This window comes from Eleginops maclovinus, chromosome 2 (assembly GCF_036324505.1).
Source record: "Eleginops maclovinus isolate JMC-PN-2008 ecotype Puerto Natales chromosome 2, JC_Emac_rtc_rv5, whole genome shotgun sequence".
In the NCBI taxonomy this organism is placed as follows: domain Eukaryota; kingdom Metazoa; phylum Chordata; class Actinopteri; order Perciformes; family Eleginopidae; genus Eleginops; species Eleginops maclovinus.
The window spans coordinates 7,855,301-7,876,015 of record NC_086350.1 but is presented as its reverse complement, the minus strand read 5'-3'; the positions used below and the strand labels follow the sequence as shown (position 1 = coordinate 7,876,015).

The 20,715-nt window shown below is 40.9% G+C and overlaps 1 protein-coding gene across 1 annotated transcript in view; it reads right to left on the bottom strand.

The window, feature by feature from the left end:
• The window catches only part of nell2a (neural EGFL like 2a), a 71,098-nt gene extending 56,621 nt beyond the window's left edge, over positions 1–14,477 (bottom strand). Inside the window, exons 1-6 of the mRNA XM_063908439.1 lie at positions 14,101–14,477; positions 13,721–13,849; positions 5,184–5,334; positions 3,693–3,866; positions 2,820–2,916; positions 215–287 (exon numbers count right to left, since the gene is read on the bottom strand). Of these exons, the coding sequence (XP_063764509.1) occupies positions 215–287; positions 2,820–2,916; positions 3,693–3,866; positions 5,184–5,334; positions 13,721–13,849; positions 14,101–14,152 (676 nt within the window). The 5' untranslated portion in view covers positions 14,153–14,477. The remainder of the gene's footprint in view (positions 1–214; positions 288–2,819; positions 2,917–3,692; positions 3,867–5,183; positions 5,335–13,720; positions 13,850–14,100) is intronic.
• Between the last annotated feature and the right edge of the window lie 6,238 nt (positions 14,478–20,715).

Here is a 20,715-nt window from a genome sequence, read left to right as displayed (position 1 = left end):
TTTTATCGAGGGAAAAATTGTTTCTAAATTGCAAAGCTGTTTAAAGTTGTGTTATTCCCGTGAGTGGTCTTTCAGGAATTTAAATAAAAAACACAAATCAGCGCAATCAAGAGCCTCGCAATGTAAGAGCCTCGCAATGTAAGAGCCAGAGGTAATTTAAATGTCATTGAATTAAATACTTGAAATGCTTCTTTAATGTGTACACTTCACTCACTTCTGTTTAGATCAGGACACTGTGAGATGTAACCCTGTGGCATCACCAGGATCTCCACGTCCTGCATCACTCCCTGCAAACAGAGACACGGATTAAAGACTGAAATCAAGGAGAACGTCACCTTACAGAAGGCAGACAGGCAATAAAAATGACTTGAAGCATGGAGATGTGTAGTAAGTGGATTAGGACTGTGGGGGCAGCGGTGTCTGAGCGTGCTTGCGGTACATTTTCCACATGAGATAACATGGAACCAGTGTTGGCAGAACATGCAAACACAAATCCAACAACCCTTTTTATGAGAGCCTTGGTAACTGCAGCAATCATAACAATGAACACAGTGAGACAACAGTGCATCCGGGAGAGAGTGCACATTTATTTTTCAATCTGGGGAGTTGGAGACGGAGAAGTTAGTTTTGAGATAATATGCCTTCTATGTTGTGGCTGGGGTGAATCATCTCATAACCGGACAATAACAGGGAGTTAAGTGAGCCAATGATGTGGGAGGTTTATTAGGGAGATGGACATTTTTTTTTTTTACTCAAATCTTCTCTGATAAGCATAAACAGGAGATACAGAATCAATTTGATTCATAACACCCAATTGATAGCCTTTCGTCCTGTGGCCAAAAACAAACACATGCACACACACACACACACACACACACACACACACACACACACAGAAACTGTGTCGCCATGGAAACCTGGGCCATTTCATTCCTTGAGTGCATTTATTTCCCTTACGGAAGTGGAGCGGTGCAACTTAGGAGAAATTGTTTTTTAAATTGTCTTGCCACTTCAATTTACAGGCCGTAAATTTAAAATCCTGCGGAAATGATTTGCTGATTCTTCACGGCACGGTGTTGAAATGGAAGCAGATTGGGGTGGTGTCTGTCAAACTTGTGATGAAACCATAAGAATACACCTTTCATCTGCAGCCGTGGGACGCGTTTCCCATCATGCATCTACAGTTAACATCATGTGATCTGTGATTTGCACTGCCCTATTACTAACTAAGCTTTTGGGAGAGTGTGTAGTTTAAGTCACATGAGTGAGTATTCATCATGAATGTCAAATAGTTACAAAAATCAAAGCATTTAGATTTAATTAGATCCAATAAAAGTAATAATAAGTATTAAATAATTACAAATAAATTGTCAAACATGTGGTAATATTATATATTACAGGGGAAAGTGTTTCATTTTATTATTTATAAATGATTTTGTATTCCTAACAGAGATATTCTTTAGACCTCACTTTGGCGTACAAAAAGAGATATTTGAACACAGGGATCAACCGAAAATCTAGTTTTTATTTCCCCTGTGTCTTTAAGCAGAGTCTTTGTTGTAATGCAGCACTATCAAAACAACCGGTCGCTAGACTTTGCAGCTTCTGGCACTTGAAAAAAAAAAAAGAGAGAACTCTGCAAAGCGTTTTCTCTGTGTCAGTGGCATTCTGTTTACTGCAGTTTACACGCTGTAGGATGTGGGACGTCGGTGTATTTTTTCTCCATCTGGACCGGAAATGTGACAAACAACAAGTGGCAGACTGAGAGCATACATTTCCTACAAAAATCTCCTTCGACTAAAAAAACAAAGCCAGACAAACATCTAGGAAATGTAATCTTATTTGCGTGTTGTTTCTTCTTAAATTTGGTATAAACTAAATTGAGTTTTCAGCCTTTCTAGTTGGAACAATTTGCTTCATCAGCAATTAATTCACAACAAATGAAACACCACTAAAGAAATTTACAGAATGTTTTCAGCAGATTTTCAAGTAAGAGAAAATAGATCTCTCGATGTGTGTGGACTGTGAAGAAGATATTTATTGAGCTGTGTAGCAGAGGTGCAAATTCTTTCATCCTGATCAGACATTGACTGTTTATCTGTGTGAGTGTGTGTGTGTACTAATGAAGGTGTGTGTTTTAAAAGGAAACGTGCCTTCCTAGCAACTAATCAAGGCTTCAGAGAGTGGCGAGGAGAGATGCTGCTGCTACGTGACAAGATTAGTGAGTGACCTCCAAGGCTTCTTTCATCTACCAATTAACACGGCCGGAAATCCAACAGCCAGGACACAATGTGCAAACCACTCTACACACACACACACACACACATCACAACACCATTAAACACAGGGGTGGCCACCAGCAGACTGATTAAAATAGTTATAGCTGCTGGTAAGCTGACATTTAGCCCCAACATTTCTCTACTGGTGGGAAACTTTAGAGTGCAGTCCAGTCTTGAAAAGGCAATATATGTCTCCTTACGGATGCTATAGACTAAGCTTAATGAGCATAGTCCAGAGTCTATTAAATGATTCCTCCCAAATCGGTGTTGTGGGGGTTGCTGGGGTAATTTCACTGGGCTTAGAACAAATAATGACCGAATAGTAAATTCTTAGGGTCTGCAGAGCAAACCTCGAAATTAAAATGGTAGCTTTGAGAAATACATGCAACTGCTACAATAAATGAAACGCCGAACAAAGAGGGAGGAGATCAACGGGTCAAACCATGATGGATGTGGGGGAGCTGTATTACTCGTTCAAGCCACTCTGAATCATTGGATCAACATTCATACACAGAGAGAGGTTTGTACACCGGTGCTCACCTTGAAGAAGCCATGAGCAGCATTCCTCTGTCCGAGCCAGAAAGAAGCATCCTCAGGTATGTCCATGTAGGGGGCTTCCACTACCCGCTCATAAATCCTGCAAAAACAAATACAAATGGCTATATTTTCTTTAACTTTTTTCAATTTTGAGATATAACCTTTGTTCATCCATTTAGAATAACATAATCCCCCCAGTGCTTCGGGTCCTGCCCTGCTAAATCCTTCCTTTAACTCCTTCCCTGAGGAGGGTATAGATAGCCACATGCTTTCTACGGTGTTGCCGTCTGCTCCTCTTATTGTGCCAAGGAGGATCTTCACACACAAACAGTAACACCTCTTTCATACAGCAGATGCACGCATGATGCAGGTCAACTCAAGAGTGCATTCGACCTGAGTTGAACCTATATGAAACGCTGGAAGAGGTTTCATCATGGTCAGCAGAGTCCAAGGGTGTGCAGTTACTAAACCACAGAATAATTACCTCATCACTTCTCTGTCTCTCCTTTCCGAGGAGGTTATTAAATGATGTTTGAATTTCGAGGTCATAAAAGCAATTTATATCCTTGAATGAAAGGTGAGTTGACAACTAATTGTAGTATTTTTTACGTGAGGTATAGTAACATAAGGGGCAGTATTGCTGTTTTCGTTGGCATCGTAACCAATGAATTTAATGACGGTCACAAAAAAACTCATAACACTTAATAAGGTCAGTGTTGCGACATCCCTAATTTAAACTAAGCTTTGGCAGCTTTCTTAGAATCATATGTGTATTTTCCGGATGGCATTGCTGTGTATACTCTTCCAGACAACAACACATTTATCTCCTTTTTTGATTGACACATTCAATGCACAAATTCATACCCAGCATCTTACCTGTTGCAGTCGATGTGAAGTATGACATGAGAGGCACTGACGGCCACAGAGACCTTGTGCCACTGGTCGTCCGCCAGGCTGTAAGGGAACACCTCAGTGTGGGGCTGTTGGCCTTTGGTGCGGTAGTGAAGACGCACCTCGCTGCGCTGGCCACTGCTCTCCAGCTCCAGGAACCTGCAGATTCAAAGCGGCAGCAACCTGCTTCTAGTAACAGCCATACAATAACAGTTTCTCTGGAACAATTGCTGGCATTGTACCGTGTGTCTTGTTGCATTAAAGTCTCATTACCAAAACTGAATGTAGTTATTTCTGTTCACACAAAAAAAAAAAACCTGAATGCATACCAGTGTCTGAGCTCGGGGCCTTCGTTTCGGCGCAGTGCTGAGAGATGCACGTCACTCATTTACACACAGTGCACTCACATCCCATCCAATCCAACACCATTTACAGTTTAATCACATCACTAGTCAAACGTAATGGTACCATATTGCTGTTAAGTGCATCCTCAGCAAAACACAACAGTAAGCTCACATGTAGAGGTTCAACTTCTTACATCGGCGTATTAGTATTACCAGCAAAATCATCTTCTCCACAATGCTGAGATTCACACAGCATAGTGACACTAATGGAAAGAGCTGCCAATACACACTCATCACACCATGCTTTTAAAAACAGACTTATTTAAAAGTAATTTGCTGGGAACATTATTCAAAAGAAAAACAGACACTCATGCAAGTGTAGCAAAGGAATTGATTTATCGGCAAACTGAATCTAATAGATTTACACTCCCCGAACCATGCATGCACATTCATCCATAAATGCACTGGCTTACAATTCTGACTTCTGAATTATTCCTTGCTATGTTTTTAAATGAAACCATGCCGTGCTGCTTTGTTGCATATGAATGGCTGAGAGAGCTAATCAGCTGCGGGGAAAGTCATTAACATCCCTGCGCGCTCCCTGCTCAGGACTGACTTAAATGTACAAACTGTTCAATCAACGCATTATGTGGATTCAGATTGCCTTTCTGATCACCCAACGGCTCAGCTACCACAAACTAATGGAACAAATTTGCATGCTGACTGCAGATAGTGTCTCATCAGTTTTTGATCAACAATTCCAGACTCAATGTTTGGATCGTTGATGGACGGGGAATAATACGTTGGCATACAGGGTGATTTACTCTGTTTACTCGACTGGCGTGTAAAACATCTAAATGTTCATCAAATACAAATATTATGATTTCAATCAACATATTACAGACTGCTGATAAGACAAAACAGAACGGTACTAAATTTAGACTTTTATTATGGTTTACCAGTAGAAAACAATTTCATTTTGGGCTTTCATACTGCTTAGAATTCATCTCAAATGAACCTCACATATAAAACATTTCAAATTGAATGTGTACACCACTGATTTGGCACGGATTACTTTTATGTATTAGGGAACAAAGTATTTTAACCATATTATAATGTCAAATGATCATACCTGTGTTCAGAGTGATGAATGGAGAGGATGACCCCAGAGTTCAGGTGTTCCTGTTTGAGGGTTGCCAGCACAGTAAACTCATTCTTGCCCCTCAGCTTCTGGACCATTTTCTCTGAGATTTCAACTGGAGCCATCACTTCCCTGGCGGAGCCTAAAATGAAGACATAAATATCAGACATTATGTAAATTGGCTAAATAATGGATAACTGCATTTACAATTTGCTTCTCATTAACCTATTCACACAAAGACACTCCCGCCCCAATGGAAGCGACATACCATTCACCAACTAGGGGTTTGACACGGATCCATATAAGTCATTTGGTCGCTATCATTTTTTGCCCACTATAACATTATTCACACCGTTAACAGCCAGTTCCTAATGGGGATGGCACTGACATTTGAAATTAGGGATGCAAGGAAACAGGAAATTACAAGACTAGAGACAATTTGGTTGGGATTTTCCAGGCCCTAGGCTGTTAATATTTTATGTTTTCAAATAACTCTTGAAAAATGAGAATTCATAAATGAAAGATCAAGATTAAACCAACTAAACACAATTACGCCAAACACTTTGTGCAATCCATCTTCTAAATTCATATTATTTAGTTTTGCAAGTTTATTTGCAAGCTGGAAGTGTGATCTCAAAGCTGTTTCGATAAAATAATAAAGAAGATGTTTGTCAAATCAAGGCATTAGGAAACTGGTGAGCCACTTTGAACATTACATAGTTTTCAGGTCGTTCTGCTCAAAGAACTTGCTAAAATCCTTAGGTAACATAAGGTCACTAAATATTGCACCAAACATGTGTTGGCTTGCATCAGCTTCCTGAACTATGGGTTCAGTTGGTCTTTCTCTTTGGCTTGGTGTAGGAATAGAGATATGAATTTAAGGTTTTGGGGAGAAAAAGAAAAAGACTAATGGTGTTGGTGTGGATAGAAGGGCATTTTCTGTGTAGTTAGCTCTTAAGCTCATGTTTGCACCAGTGTGCCCCCTCCCTTCGCTCCAACTCTACACAGACGTCTATGCTACTTTAATGGAAGCATCAATAAATGATGACGTTTCTCAGAAGCAATCACATCAAAGAGTTCACTTCCAGCTACGGGATGCATACAAGATGCCCTGGCATACTTAAGCGCTGCAGGAAGCTAGCATGGCGGCTTTCCCTCTGTGTATTGACATTACTTCCAGCTGGTGGGTAAGTTACCAATTAACACAATGCAATGTGAAACAGCAAGCAATGTCATGATGACAACTGGCACTCACAGTGTACTCATCAGATATGTAGAATACAATGACAGCATGTTAAAAATAGGATCATGTTTGCATACTTTTTTTTTGTGTGCTAGCATTAGATTTTCCCAGATAGCTTTTAAGCCCATCAGGGACATATTTTGATTCATTTCTCTCCAAACAAAAACGCTCACTAGATGTGATGCTTAATAGAGGAGATGCACAAAGCACAGTTGCATGCATTATGCAATGCCAGTGGAGTATCATTCCAGTGTCATTGGCTGAGGTGGGACAGATGGCCCAATGACGGCAACAGGAGTTCTGCCTAGCAATAATCTGCTGCCATCAACAGATTCCCCGTAATAGTCAAATCCCAATGACCACATATGACGATAATCCCAGAAATGATAGGACAGTTCTGTTTTTGTTTTTAGGGGTTTGGATCCAAATTACTGACTTGTAATCAAACCTCCACTTGGCTTTTATTTAAAGGTTGTTTCATGTGTGTAAATAATGCTCTAAGCAATTTGCCACTTTTTAATTTAAAATGAGCTCAGTCCAAACAGGGTTTACAATATCCACGACTACATTCGGGGGTCAGTCTACTGCCATGCCAACAGTGAGCACACTGATATCTCAATCACGAGAAGAATTAGCGCAGAGGGAGCAGGTGTCAGGGCGGGGTCCATACTGAGGGGAGGCTGATGAGGCAGGGGGGATGGTGAGGACCGATGAACCTCTACCGCTGTGCTACTCCCAGCTTGGCGGCCAAGAGCGTTTGATCTATGAGTGGATGACTCTCATCACCAGTCTTAATACTTTGAAGGGAATGGGGTTGTTTCAAATGGGACTTTGGGGGATTGGAGGGCGGAGACACCTTCTCATTTAGATGGAGTGATGAGATTGCTCTGTGCAGAGTTGCCTGTACGAAAAGCACGATGATCTCAGTACTCTTGACAGGCACTCAAAGGAAGATGAAGACAGCTAAAGCGGAAAAATCGCCGCATTCCTAAAAACATACATAAAAGAGCAGTAGATGAGTTTGTGCTGTGAAGAGAGGGCCAGATTTCCCTTCTGCCAAATCAATGTGGCCCTGCTGTGGGCCTTTGGTCGATTATCTATTGGCACGCTCCTGGATGGGGCAGCCACCTGCTTCTAACTACCACTCTGATGTGAAAACTGACACAAAATAGCTTGAAAATGATGATCCAGCACATAAAATTCCAATCAGCACATTTTTCAACACAATAACGCAGCTCTTGTCATCTACTCTAGTTGTTTACGGGCTATGCTAGTGAGAAAACTGTTTTTTGGAGACACACAGAGTTTTAACAGCTGACTAGAGTTCTCAAAATGCCTTGGGCTCAGTTGCATCTCTAGCCTAATCTTATCTCCTGGGTACATTGTGATTAAATGGTTACACCTAGGCAACGATTTCCATCCCTCAGCTTCATTTTCTAATCTTAAACAGTCTAATGTGTTCGTATTTTGTGTGACCCCTAGTACCCACGTGTCTATAATCCCCTCAAACTCCCATCACTTTATTCTCATAGACGTATATTGGCAGCACTGCACAAATCACTTGCTCACACATTTAGCATTTAGAACAGGTGCCCTGCAGCACAGCTTGAGAGCCCAGATACTCCCAGCTTTGCCACAATCCTTTTCTCACACACTGCTCTCACTTCGACCTGTATTTACAGAAAGTTGTTGTACTCGAAAAAAGTAGAGTTCTCCTTTTTCCACCACCAAAAAAAAACATGCTGTGAAGGACAGGTGGAAGTTTATTTTTATATTCATTTTATGTTTAATTTCTAAACTAATGAGTTCCCAGAGGTAAATATGAACAAAAACCACTATTATTGATATTAGATACGATGATTACAGACACTTTTGTATGTGAATAATTAAGATTTTCATTCTTTGGTCTCTAGAGGATTGCCAGAACAAAATAACACCTCCTACGTCTTATAACATTTTGCAAATAAGCCATCTCTCGACCAGTTAAGAGCTAGTGAGCCATGAGATGCACAAAACACATAAAGCCAAGAGGGGCCTGAATAAACACAGTGATCCTATCAGTGGAGGATGTAAACACAACAGGAAAAAGTCTACTATTTTCTTAGTCAATAATGTTCTCTATTTGGAAAATGACAGCACATTTCATACAACACGTTTTATCTGGCGGCCCGAGAGCAGAGAAGGATATGTGTGGGAGGTTTAGGCAAGAGAATATCTCTCCAGAGGGATTAGAGTAATGATAAACTCTCTACCGGCAGCAAACTCCAAACCTTTCATTACTGTCAAGACAAACGCACAAACACATGCACACTCAACAACAGGTATAGACAGCAACACAGTTAGACACAACCAAGGCTGCAAACAAACACGGAGTCAAGACACGACCACAAAGAAGGATGCATATACAAACACGCACAAACGTCGACCCCCCCGTAGATGGCTGTTATAGCTTCCTAATATTCAGAGTCAATCTGCATTCGGCAGACATTCTCCCCCCACTAGTTTCTCCACTCTCTTGGAACAAAAACTAAACTGAGCCAAGGGCACCTCCAGGACTGCTTTGGCCAGCAATTTCTCCCCAATTCTCAGATCCCCTCCCCAGTGACCGCCTGTCTGACATTCACACATACACAGAGCTAATGACAGCCTTCCAGCCACCCAACTGTATAAATGCCCTGGGGGGGGAAAGAAATATCTCTCCCTCCATGGTTACGGTGCTCCTGTGTGGAACGTAGGATCAGGCTCGCCTCAGAAAGCAGCAAGCAAAGCAGACTTTGACCACAGGGAGTTGGGGATAATGTCAGTCAACAGTTTGTTAAGGTTGGGTAACTTTTTGGCCAAGCATCAGAATTCACTGGAAAATCTACGGCATATAAAAGAAGTGGGGAAATCTTGTGTTTAGTTGAAAATCAGTGTCGACTAGACTGTCTAGAGTTGCCTAAGCAAGGCTATCAGACTTAATTCAGGTAAATGTCCCCTACTATTTCTTTGTTAACTAGACGAAGATGTCATGTCTGTTAATATTCCACCACAAGATTCCCAATTTGTCACTCATTGAGTCTCAAACTGCTTCACAAGATTTGCCATGCGTTCCCCAATTCAGTTCAACAAGCGTTTTCATAAAATACAACAGAAAAGAAAGTTTCCATTTATTCTAGAAAATACTGGAAACATATACTTACTTACTTACTGCACTCATTAGAGTTTTCTATTAAGGTTAACAAGTTTATCCTGATAGCGTATATGCATGTCGATAAGAATATCCGAACACTTGTTGCTGTTAACACCCCTCCTTTTTAACCAAAAAGAGGGAAGTATTTGAAATGTAAGAGATGGGGGACAAAATCCATAATCCGGTGAAAAAATACTAGAGTTCAGATTAAACTAATGTGAGACACAAAGCTGGTACTTTAAAAAACGACAGTCTTTTCAGAACCAAATCCTCACTTTGTTACACTATTCCACCGAGGCAAGTCAGAGAGACGCTGTCAACGGAGGCTCATAGGGGGAATTTCAAACAAAAAAAAAAAAGTGTAACTTTGGAGAATCCGATTGAGTTGTCTGACGCAGGCCGCAGAAATACTGACTTCATATAAACTTTGGAGTGAATTCTTACACGGAGCAAGGACTGTTGATTTCATCATTCACATCTATTACATTGAAATCCCAACAATGTCTTTGCAGCCTGTCCGGACAGGATGAACGATTACAGCAACCAACAATCCTTTGATGTACTAAAGGCATGTCAGTATTGTCTCTTAGGTGAACTTAAAAACGATCACTGAAAAAAAATCTGACGTCACATCATATTTCGATGTTTTTAGATCTTTTTTTTGAGTCCTGTTTTAAGAAATGTGCTCATTAACTCAGTTTAATTAGAGTAACAATGGCTTGGAGCACCTTTAACTTGAATTTCAGGAACATCCTTGCTCAGCCAGCTATTTTTAGATCTTGACTCATATTAGGGATTAGTCAGAAAATCTCGGCCTGCGCTTTAATGATTGTGACCACTGTTTTATAATTGCTCTCTTGCAGGTGCCTATTTGTTATAGAGTTTATATATTTCTAAGTTCTAAATTGCTCGGCCATCTTAAAAAGAAAAGATAATCAAGTTGTTTGTGCAAACTTTACCCCATAGGCATAGGAGTTTTATTCACCGTATACATGTAATTATTTGCATGATACAAGCTCATTTTTCAACATTATGTCGAGCTTTATTATATTAGGGGACTTTAACAGTGCATTTAAAGTACATTGCACAACAGAAACTGCATTGAGACAAATGGAGAAATGCATTAAGCATGGGCACCAGGAGCACTGTGTGATTCATTGGATAGCGGTGGCTTTTATCCAAAGCACCTCACAGCATAAAGAGAGCGTACAAGGTAAGCATGAATGTAACACTAACCTCTTTTGTCAGTGTTAATTACCTTATTGATTCCTGTAGGTAAATTCTCATTTCGCTTTCTTGTCCTTCCTTTAAATGTTGAGTTTGCTAAAAAAAAGAAAACACGTCTCCCTCTGCTTAAACCTGCTCAATACAATTTATCAGAGTGTAAAGATGCTGCTTCCTCATATAGACGCCTGAATCTTGTTGCTTAACTGCCTTCCCATCCATTGCATCACATCCTTCTATACAACACGATACTCCAGTGTATCATTTAGTAACTAGCAGCCGGCAAGTGTAGCCCCTACAGTGGGAACATGCGATTGTCATTCCTGTTCAAACACACATCGTGTAGCTGTATTATAAATGAGTCTCTTCCATCCCGTTACACTTCAGTGTCGCTGCAGTCAGGGACATAATCACAACAACATACAGAAACACCTCACTGGCAGTGTTCAAACAGTCTCAGCTAGAAGATGCTTCTGACAGGGTCCACGTACACACACACAAATACAATTACAGGGGAGTTTTGCGCTGCAGCTGAAATGATGCTTCTAGCAATTGGGCTGTTTGCTCTTGGAATGAGTTTGGACCATAGGCTTGTAGCCAGAGAGGGAGAGAGGGTTGGTGTGTTGGGGGAAGGGAGGGCTTTTGGGTGTGGCCCCTGTGCTTATTTAAACAGAGACTGATAGAAATCTGGAAGTCTAGATATTAAAACCGGTGGGGGTAGTGCTAATGATGTGGTAATTTTGTGGCGTGGCTTAGTATCACCTGGCATCAGGATACAAGAGGAGCACAGCCCGGGGGCCTTTCTCTGCTGCCTCTCTATTATGTCCAACCCTAAGGTCCACCACCCCTAATGCCGTGCAATGTAGCGCTGACAGCTACCTTCAAAAGCATCAGCAGGGGTGCACTAAACAGCAATGCCCCCCCACTGCTCACTGCTATCCCCTCTCTCAGACCCAGAAATCATACTTTGGCAGACGGTAATATAGGAAACAGCAAGGTGAGAATCCAAATTGCTTATCCACGCATCGGTTCATATCTTTACTGTGAACGACACTATCCCCTTGCTTCTTCTCTTTCAGCAGCTTCCCCTCCTCCTGCCTCTATCCAGAGATAACAGCCTTCCCTCTGGGCAGGCAGGCAGTGGAGGGGACATTCATGGATGTGTTCAGCCTGCTATCTAATGAGCGTCGGAATGTCACCGTAGGCCTGTCTGCTGGTCCCAGCCAGCCGAGCATCAGTACATGTGGAATCAGCTCAGTCTATCAAACAGCTGGCAGACAGCTCTGCTTCCCACTTCTCTTTTCTTTCTCGGCTTCTTTCCCTCTATCTCCCTCCGTCTTTATGCATCTCTACTGTATGTCTATTTCCGATCACAAACAAGCAGTGGCCCAGGTCTGCTTCCCCGGTACGCCTCTCCCAGCCTGCCCCTCACCCAACATCACTGACTTAACATAGACATCCCAAATGAAGGATGGAGTCGAGCTCTGCCATAAATAACACAGCGCCTTCCCCACCCGGGTTACTGAATGTGCTTAGCAAAGGTAAAGCAGGGAAATAAGATAGCGTAATGAGGGAGAGGTGCCGGTCGTGTTTTTTTATTTGTCACGATAGCTGCAGGAGCTTCTATAACTGTCTTTGTTTCTCTCTTTCTGTAATTCTTCCTTGTTGTCTCTCTCCCTCCCTCTTGCTACCTGCCTGTGTAGAGAACTTCTGAGTGTTGTCTACACAGAGGACATCAAGAGGCCTGCCTTCACAGAGATGCTGGAGTTGCTGCTCCATGCAGAAGTGCTGCTGTCTCAGCGGCTGTGCAGGGAGATTAGAAGATATCACAAAGGAAGGAGGGGAGAGGGAAAATGTCGACAAAAGTTTGTGGTGTTTCTCTGTCCCAAAACAACAGCATCAGTTCGGTTCATTATGTGATCTATGTTGAGATCCTCCTTGTGAAGATTTGAATGCCACGTCTTTGCTTTTGCCACTGATCTGGAGAGCCAAAAGCAATTTCCCTGTTGCTACTTTTGGCTGGGTTATGATACACATCTCCATCCCCGCGATGGGGCTGTTAACAGTCTCATTTGGATTGAAAGGAGAGGCTTACATCAAATGACAGAGATGTAACAGTAGCAAAACAGTGCATAAAAAAGTCAAGCACGGCAGCTTTGACAACTCCATTTTGCCCAGTGCCTCTCACTGAGTTCCATCTACAACATATTTTGACTACACACTGCCGTACAACTGACAACAGGGACATCTGACTCACTCTTCAACCCATTCATATTTTGGATACAGCGTAAGTGTTTGGACTACTTTCACACACCAGAAAAATCTCCATTGGGTAAATTCTTCGCAAGGGGCCCATTCACTCACATCATGCATCTCTGTGAAGGCAGGGTTTTGTCCCTGCCTAATCTGATTATGCTAAATCTGTCCATGATTCTTTGCGTGATTCACCCATGTCTCCCCCTCTGCTCGCCCTGCTCACCCCACTTTTTCATGAAGACCTAACACCGCCTATTGTTCATGCAGGTGGCAGTCTAGGGCCCCCAAGCTATGTCCCGTTATAGAAGAAAAACTGCAAATCCATTGAATGTAGCTGCTGACAGTTTCTTACATAGTTGTGCTTGTGAAAATCATGTACAAGCATTATGGCTACAGCATGATCAGATGATCTGAGATTTGCACATCCCGCTTAAGAGGCTGACCTGTTGTTTATAGGGATAAATCCTGTTAGTCTCACAAGTGATCTACATGTGAACAACATATTACAAGGACAAGTGTTTGTGACAGTACATTTCCAGTTGGCTCAGCTTTGCTTCACATGCAGATCCCATCAACTGGACACATGTTATCATCAATATATAATCAAAAAACAATGAGTTTGTGTTACTGTACCTTGGAAGTGGAAAGCCCTAGACTCGCTGTGGAAGCCCTGGACCTGAGTAACTCCATCAAAGCCTTCTCCAAGTGTTAGTTCATCAAACACGTTGATGCGCAGGGCAGGGTCAACCCCAAAACCTACAACTAATTTGCAAACACAAAAATAAGATCGTCATTGTTATGCGGAAGCAAGGACACCTGTGATGTGATTATCTCTGCTAGACGGGAGGTCACTGTATTGTGTAAAATGCTGCAAGATCAATTAGGTCTGAAAATGTCTGAGAAGGTTATCAAATTATGCAAAACGACACATTATTATAATCTGTATCTCATTTTATCGGCTACATGTTGCAAGAGATGGTTACTGTATAATCACTGACAGCCCTGTGTCCTACCTGAGGAGGCGCAGAATATGCCGAGAACCAGAAATAGCTGTAATAATCCCATGGTGAATATATAAAAAAATAAAAAAAATTAGTCCATGTTTTGTCCACTTCCGAGAGACAGTGTTGTTCAATCACATGCGAATGATTTATCCCCCTCACGCAGATTACCAATCCCAGATGCTCAGCGGAGGCATCGCCACAACTTTAGATGCCCAATGATGCAAATCCGGATAGAAGAGGAAAAATGTTACAGTGTAGAAATGATTCCATGTAACGCAAGGTTTGCTCCATCAGCAGCATCCGCGGCACAGGTGGGTAACAGAGGAAGCACAAAGCGAGCTGCCGCTGCCTTACCAGCTGAACAGACGCTCCTACAGCAGCGTGAATGAGAGCTGCGTCCACTGAGGGAGGAGTGGAGAGAGGAAGGGAAGGGAGGGGAGGGAAACCTGTCGAGGGGTGAGAGAGAAGGAGAGAGAGCGGTACAACTGAGCCCCCTTGTGGCCTGAGAAGAGAAGACTCTTGAAACTTAAACAAGTACAACCAAGCCTGGTGCCAAGAGAAGAAACTGTCTACAGTGCTCCATTATTCCCTGAAGGGAAAATACCTTTCGTACTCGTGGGGTTTTTTTTACTGGAAAGAACTGTGGTTTGGTGCAATATATGAAATTGAAAATGTATGCATTCCAGTGTGATGCTAATAGTGTACAGTGCACAGAAAAACATGCAGAAGTTTAGTGTTTGTCTACAGGGAAGCATAAAGTATAAGTTCCAGAGGTGGGAAGTAACTAAGATACTTATTTTTATTCAATTCTGAGATACATTACTTAAGTACTTACCTTTTATGCTACTATGTACTTCTACCCCACTACATTTCAGAGGTAAATAGTGTACTTTTACTCCATTACATTTATTTAATACCTTTAGTTACTTTTTAGTGCAGATTTGGATAAATAATGTGAAATATAAAACCACTTATATAAGACTTTAGTTAAACCTGGAGTAAATTCACAATCTACCCTGCAGAATAAAAGTAATAAAAACTAGCTGCTACTTTATCAACTTTAATAAACATATTAACGCATCAATAATTATAATCAAAACATTACATTTATACTAAAATGGACCAATTTGCATAATGAGTCATTTTACTTTTAGTACTTTAAGTATATTTGGATGTTAACACTTTTGTACTTTTACTTGAGTAACATTTTGATGGCAGGACTTTAACTTGAATATTTCTACACTCTGGTACTTCTACTCGAGTACTTCTCCCACCTCTGATAAGTTATCAATAATACATTTTGAAATGTACCTGGGTTTGTGTCAAGTAGTTCTTCTAAAGGTTGAATCGTGGCTTACATTCATGACAACATTTGAAGTTAAAAATGAAAGTAACATTCAGGGGGAAAACTTTAAGATTGACGTATTATAGACAAGAAAGATGCTAAAAAGTCACAGCAGGAAAGCCAGAGCAGTAATTAATAACATTATATGTGGCTGCGCTCCATGTAGATTTACCACTTCCAAGGCCTGCTGGCTCATTGGCATGGCTAACTGGGTACTTACATGGAATGAAGCTAATGGTATTGGTCACACCTGTGCTTAACGTGCTGTGACAAATCAAAACCTCTGCAATATGAAAATGCTGCGTAAGGAAGAATGCTGACAAGTAAAAAGTTGAACTTTAACAGGTTTATTCTTAACACTACTGTGTGAGATGAGTTAAAGAGAGAGGGTGGCTAATGACAGCAGATGGACGAGGTGGACTGGAGAGCAGCAGGGCAAGCATGCAAACTGTCAGGCATGCATACAAGTGAAAATGAATCATGGAGCTTAGGGAACAAACAAGTATTAAACTTGGTGAACAGCAACACAAGGAAAACTCAACTCAAGGATATTTAAACTTGGCCGAGTTTAGCTAAAAACAAAAGGCGAGCAGGAGGAAAGACATTTAAACAACATAAGACGATGAGAAGTTTTCTGGAAGGCAGGGTCTAGGTGAGTGGCAGGAAAAAAACAAGACCAGATATCCAACAACTAATGGAAACATTGCTGAATGTAATCCAAAGGTTGGTAAGACACTTGATCCAATTTCTGTTTAATTGTGATTTAAAAACATTAATATATATGATATATATAATGATATGAACATTAATATTTTGTTATATTATTATGAGACTGTTGTGGTTGCCAAGACAGAGATGCATTTTACAAAATATAATAAGCTTATAAAATGGAGACCTTCCTTCGAAACACTTTAAAATGCAATGTGAACAGCAGAGCAAACATATAATTCAGTTGGGGTCAATGCCTTTAAACTACACCATAAATATCTTGGTTTGGTTTTTAATGAAAATATTATGTGTGAGGGTCTATGATGAATAACTTGACCTTGGTTTTTCCACGTTTTCTAAAACTTTATGATTCAATGGTGCTCACTCTTATTTTATGCTGCAGGAGTATGGGGTTTTAAGAAAGCCCCTGACAGTAATGTTATTCAGACTCGAGCAGTGAGGTGCTTTCTTGGGGTGCATAAATATACTGCAAAGTGGGCTATTGAAGAGAGCATGAGATGGGAGTCATGTCTTGTAAAGCAGATATATGAAAAGCCTTGTGCGGTTGCCAGAAGAGAGGCTGATCAAAAAGACCCTTAATTGGGATAGAGCACACAGTTATCCTTGATCAAGAGAAGTCACTGCAATATTTTATCTTTCTGATTCACTTTATTTCTTAGTGTAATTTTTATATAGTCAAACCAAAGTGAGTCAAATTTAGTTTTAAAGAGTAATAAGCATTCACTCTTATAGCCCTTTTTCTTTTGATAATGTGTGGCAACTGTTAAACTCAGGAGATATAAAGTGGTCCAGAAATACTACAAGCATTGGGGGTTGTTGTCTTGAAGACGTTCCAGGATTCATCCAAGAGGCTTCATCTGTTCTGCTGACAGGTGGCGTCCCTAAACATTTAAACCTCTTTGGCGTGTTCACCTTGATGTTACAAGAGGCTAAGAAAAGTTGTCAAAGTCAAACAGCAATCATGGTCATCTTGAGACTAATGAATTTAAGTGTAACTTGCTGGGAAATAGCCTGGGAAAAATCGTCTGTTCAGTAATGGCTGTTCCAGTTTGATGTGGATGGCCTCCTTTACTCCTCTCTAAACCATCTGTCTTATTTGTCCTCGTGTGAAGCACATAGGTGAAAATACAAACTGTCTCCAAGAATCAAGTTTACCAGTTTGTTTTAAATGCTTACATTAGATAAGATGAGAGTTATGACCCCCTGAAAGCAAACACTTTAGTACTGTCATTAGTTAAGTCACAGGATAAAGTTATAATTTGGCTTTTCAGCAGGTGGATGATGAATTAAAATGGAGTGCTTGTGCCTGTGACTCAGCCTTGTTGATGGTTTTTTATAGAGCACAGATGCTTTGTGCTTTGAATATTTGTGAGTCCTGCATCTTCTTCATCCATGGGACCAATTACCATTTGAAATATAACCGTTTTATCATCGGCCATGCCACACTAGTGTTTGCTTTTTTTCCCTAAGACAGTGAAGGATAAACTGTTATTTTCCATGAATGCTAATACATTTCCTGCCAGATGGATATAAATCAAAGCCTTCTTTCATAATGGCCTTTTTAGAGGCGATCCGAGGTTCACAACAAACCCCAAGCCAATCCCTGGATCACTGGAAAAGTCTTTGTTGGCTGTGCTGGTCTGATGAATTCAGCTAATGAGTAGAGGCCCGTCGATACGGTTATATGCAGTTTTATATCCTGTGAGGTGCCTTCCTTCCCAAGGACTTCACATTAACACCAACTTAATTGGTACATCAATACTCCCACTCCTTTTGATCCAGTTTACCCTAATGCCAATAACATGTTTTGTTTTAATTATTACAAATGCAAAATAGATGGAACTTTTTTCAACACCCCCCCCCCCCCCCATCTCTCTCCAAATCGCTTAGCTTGTTCGTAGATCCACTCTGTGAAGCTAATGGGTGGCTGTTGTGAATAAAACAAAGGGAGACCATGACTCTGCAGTGTGTCACATCTGCTGTGTGAGGGGGCCGCTTCAACCCTCTATTCATTATTAATAATACTAGATTTCTTCTGGGTACCAACACAGGAAATGTAATTACTTTGTATTGCCCACAAGTTGTCATTTCCCAAAGTGCCATCAGGAAAATAAGAGTCATTAAAGCATGTGCCCAGCCAAGAACGAAAAGTAATAAAGGCACACACTCTCTCTCGCTCTCTCTTTCTCTCTCTCTCTCTCTCGCTCTCTCTTCTCTCTCTCTCTCTCTCTCTCTCTCTCTCTCTCAGATCAAGGGCAGGGCAACAGTGCTCTCTCTAAAAGATCCAGATGGGTGATGCATTACTAAGCACTCAGAGGCTTATTCACTTTGGCCATGACTGCACCATATAGACACACTAATGCCATAGACAAAATGAAACCGCTTGCAGTAGCTGTGCCAGGATTGGAATGAACTGCAGAAAAACTAGCTCTTGTGTTCAGACAGGGCTCTCCTGGGGTTCATTTGTTGCATAATTCCATGTTATATTGACCTTCCCTGTCTTTCAAATCAGACATTCATGAGTCAAATTAAAATCTCTGGGCTCTAATGATTCATTACACGTCTGCTCAATAATACTCATTCTGCTCAATGATGTGTTTTATATGTATTCTCACAGCAAGCCTTCACATTCAACAACTGAAGGCATTACAATACAAGTCGATTATTTATAAATTGTGCAATTTTCTATAATGTTATGTTGTCACTACCGCAGCTGCAACAACACAAAACAATTCCTAAAACAGATAGTAAGCAATACACAGACTTCTAAAAACTGAGCTAAGAATAACAAAATGAAGTAATATACTATTTAATTCATGATTTCAAGGAGCTATTATTATATTTTAAATAGCTCTAGAAACAAATATATTTTCATTATGTCCATGCCACTGCAAAACCGATGTTACAGCTCTCCCAGTGCCACCTTATGTACATGGCAGTAAATTGCAGAGAGCACACGGTGCAGCAGTACTGAGGTACAACAGACAGTGTCGCCCTTGGGCCATGGCTGGAACATCAATACTTGATGACCTGAGATGTGTGCAAGTACAAGCAGGAAGAAGGTAGATTCTGAGAGAACAAAAAGAAACAGACTATGAACTCCATCGCCTCAAAGGTTAAACAATGTTTTGTCTTTCCCCTGATGGTAAGGACATCTCTGGTTGTGACTTATTGAGCAATGTCATGCAAGAATACAAAAACATCACATTTGAAAAGTACCAATGCAGAGAAAATTATGAAAAGAAATGACTTGTGACAAGACAATGACTTATTGTATAGTTTGCTTTCTAGCCGTTTTATTGGGTGGAGCAATAGAGCTGCAACTTTGTCGAGCTCCTGCTGTGCAGCCTTTATTGACTGTGTCACGACAATATTGGTAACACAATTTCCGTGTTTAGCAACAAGCTTTGGTCAATAAGTTCTTCAAACATTCTTTTTTTCAATAATTTCTTTCAATTTCAATAATACAACTGTATAGTCAAAGATGACGGATGAGGAATATATTTCTTTTGGTCAATCAGCATCGTCCCCAAACAAATAAATGTTTAAAACATTTGCAAAAGATATCCAGTTAAATGTCAAAACTCCAGATCTTCTGGAAAATTCATAATGAGCTTGACTTTAAACACGTTGCAGAGGCGATATGGATACGTACGTTGATGTTTTTCTTAGGTTTACTACCACACAACCCCCCAGAAAGGAGTGGGCAGTCTTACGTCATTGTTTTGCAAAAGCTCCATTTAGTCCACACACACTCACAGACAAGCTGGCATTTTAACATGTATCCACTCTATGGAGCGAAATAGTAGATTTCACTTTATGAATGAGAAACACACCAGCTTAACATGGAGAGAGGGGTTCTACCAGAGTTAAAAACTCTGTTTTCTAAATGTTTCCGACTTAATATGGACATACTCTAATCGAATCATGGTAATGCGATTGCTGATATTTTATGGACTGTCTAAGCAGTGCAGTTGCTCGACACAGACACTCCCATTCTCCCTGGATCCTATTGTGAATGTGTGCAGTGAGCTGGCTCATTGGGCCCTCATGGTGAATGGCCAGCATCCATTCACTCAGCATACAGAAGCTCATTAGAACTCTATAGACACACAATTGTGGGGCTCACATTAGAAACTTCCTCCTCTGAGGCACAAACACCGCACACAAAGTGCCAGTTTGCTGCTAAGCTAAGCGCATTGTCTCCCTGATTCATAGAGCTTGGCCCTCCATTCACGATATTAAGTTCGAGTGGTGGAATATCAATTGCGTGTGCAATGGGCCGGTATCTTTTTAAGAGCTTTAGTGGGGTTAAAAAGGAGAGAAAAGGGATCTCAGCAAGTCTGCAAAGTGCTAGCTTTCAACAGGGCCATTGTGAGGGTTTTGAATGAAGGGACCCCTGTTTTTTTCCCTCCATTTCTAAAAAGAGCTGGACATCAAATAAATTCACATGAACTTGCTTCAGGGTGTTTCCAGGACCTACTGTTTGAGAATAGCCTAATTATACCTCCCTTTCTTGGAGAGCTCTATTGGAATCTGGCTAATTAGGA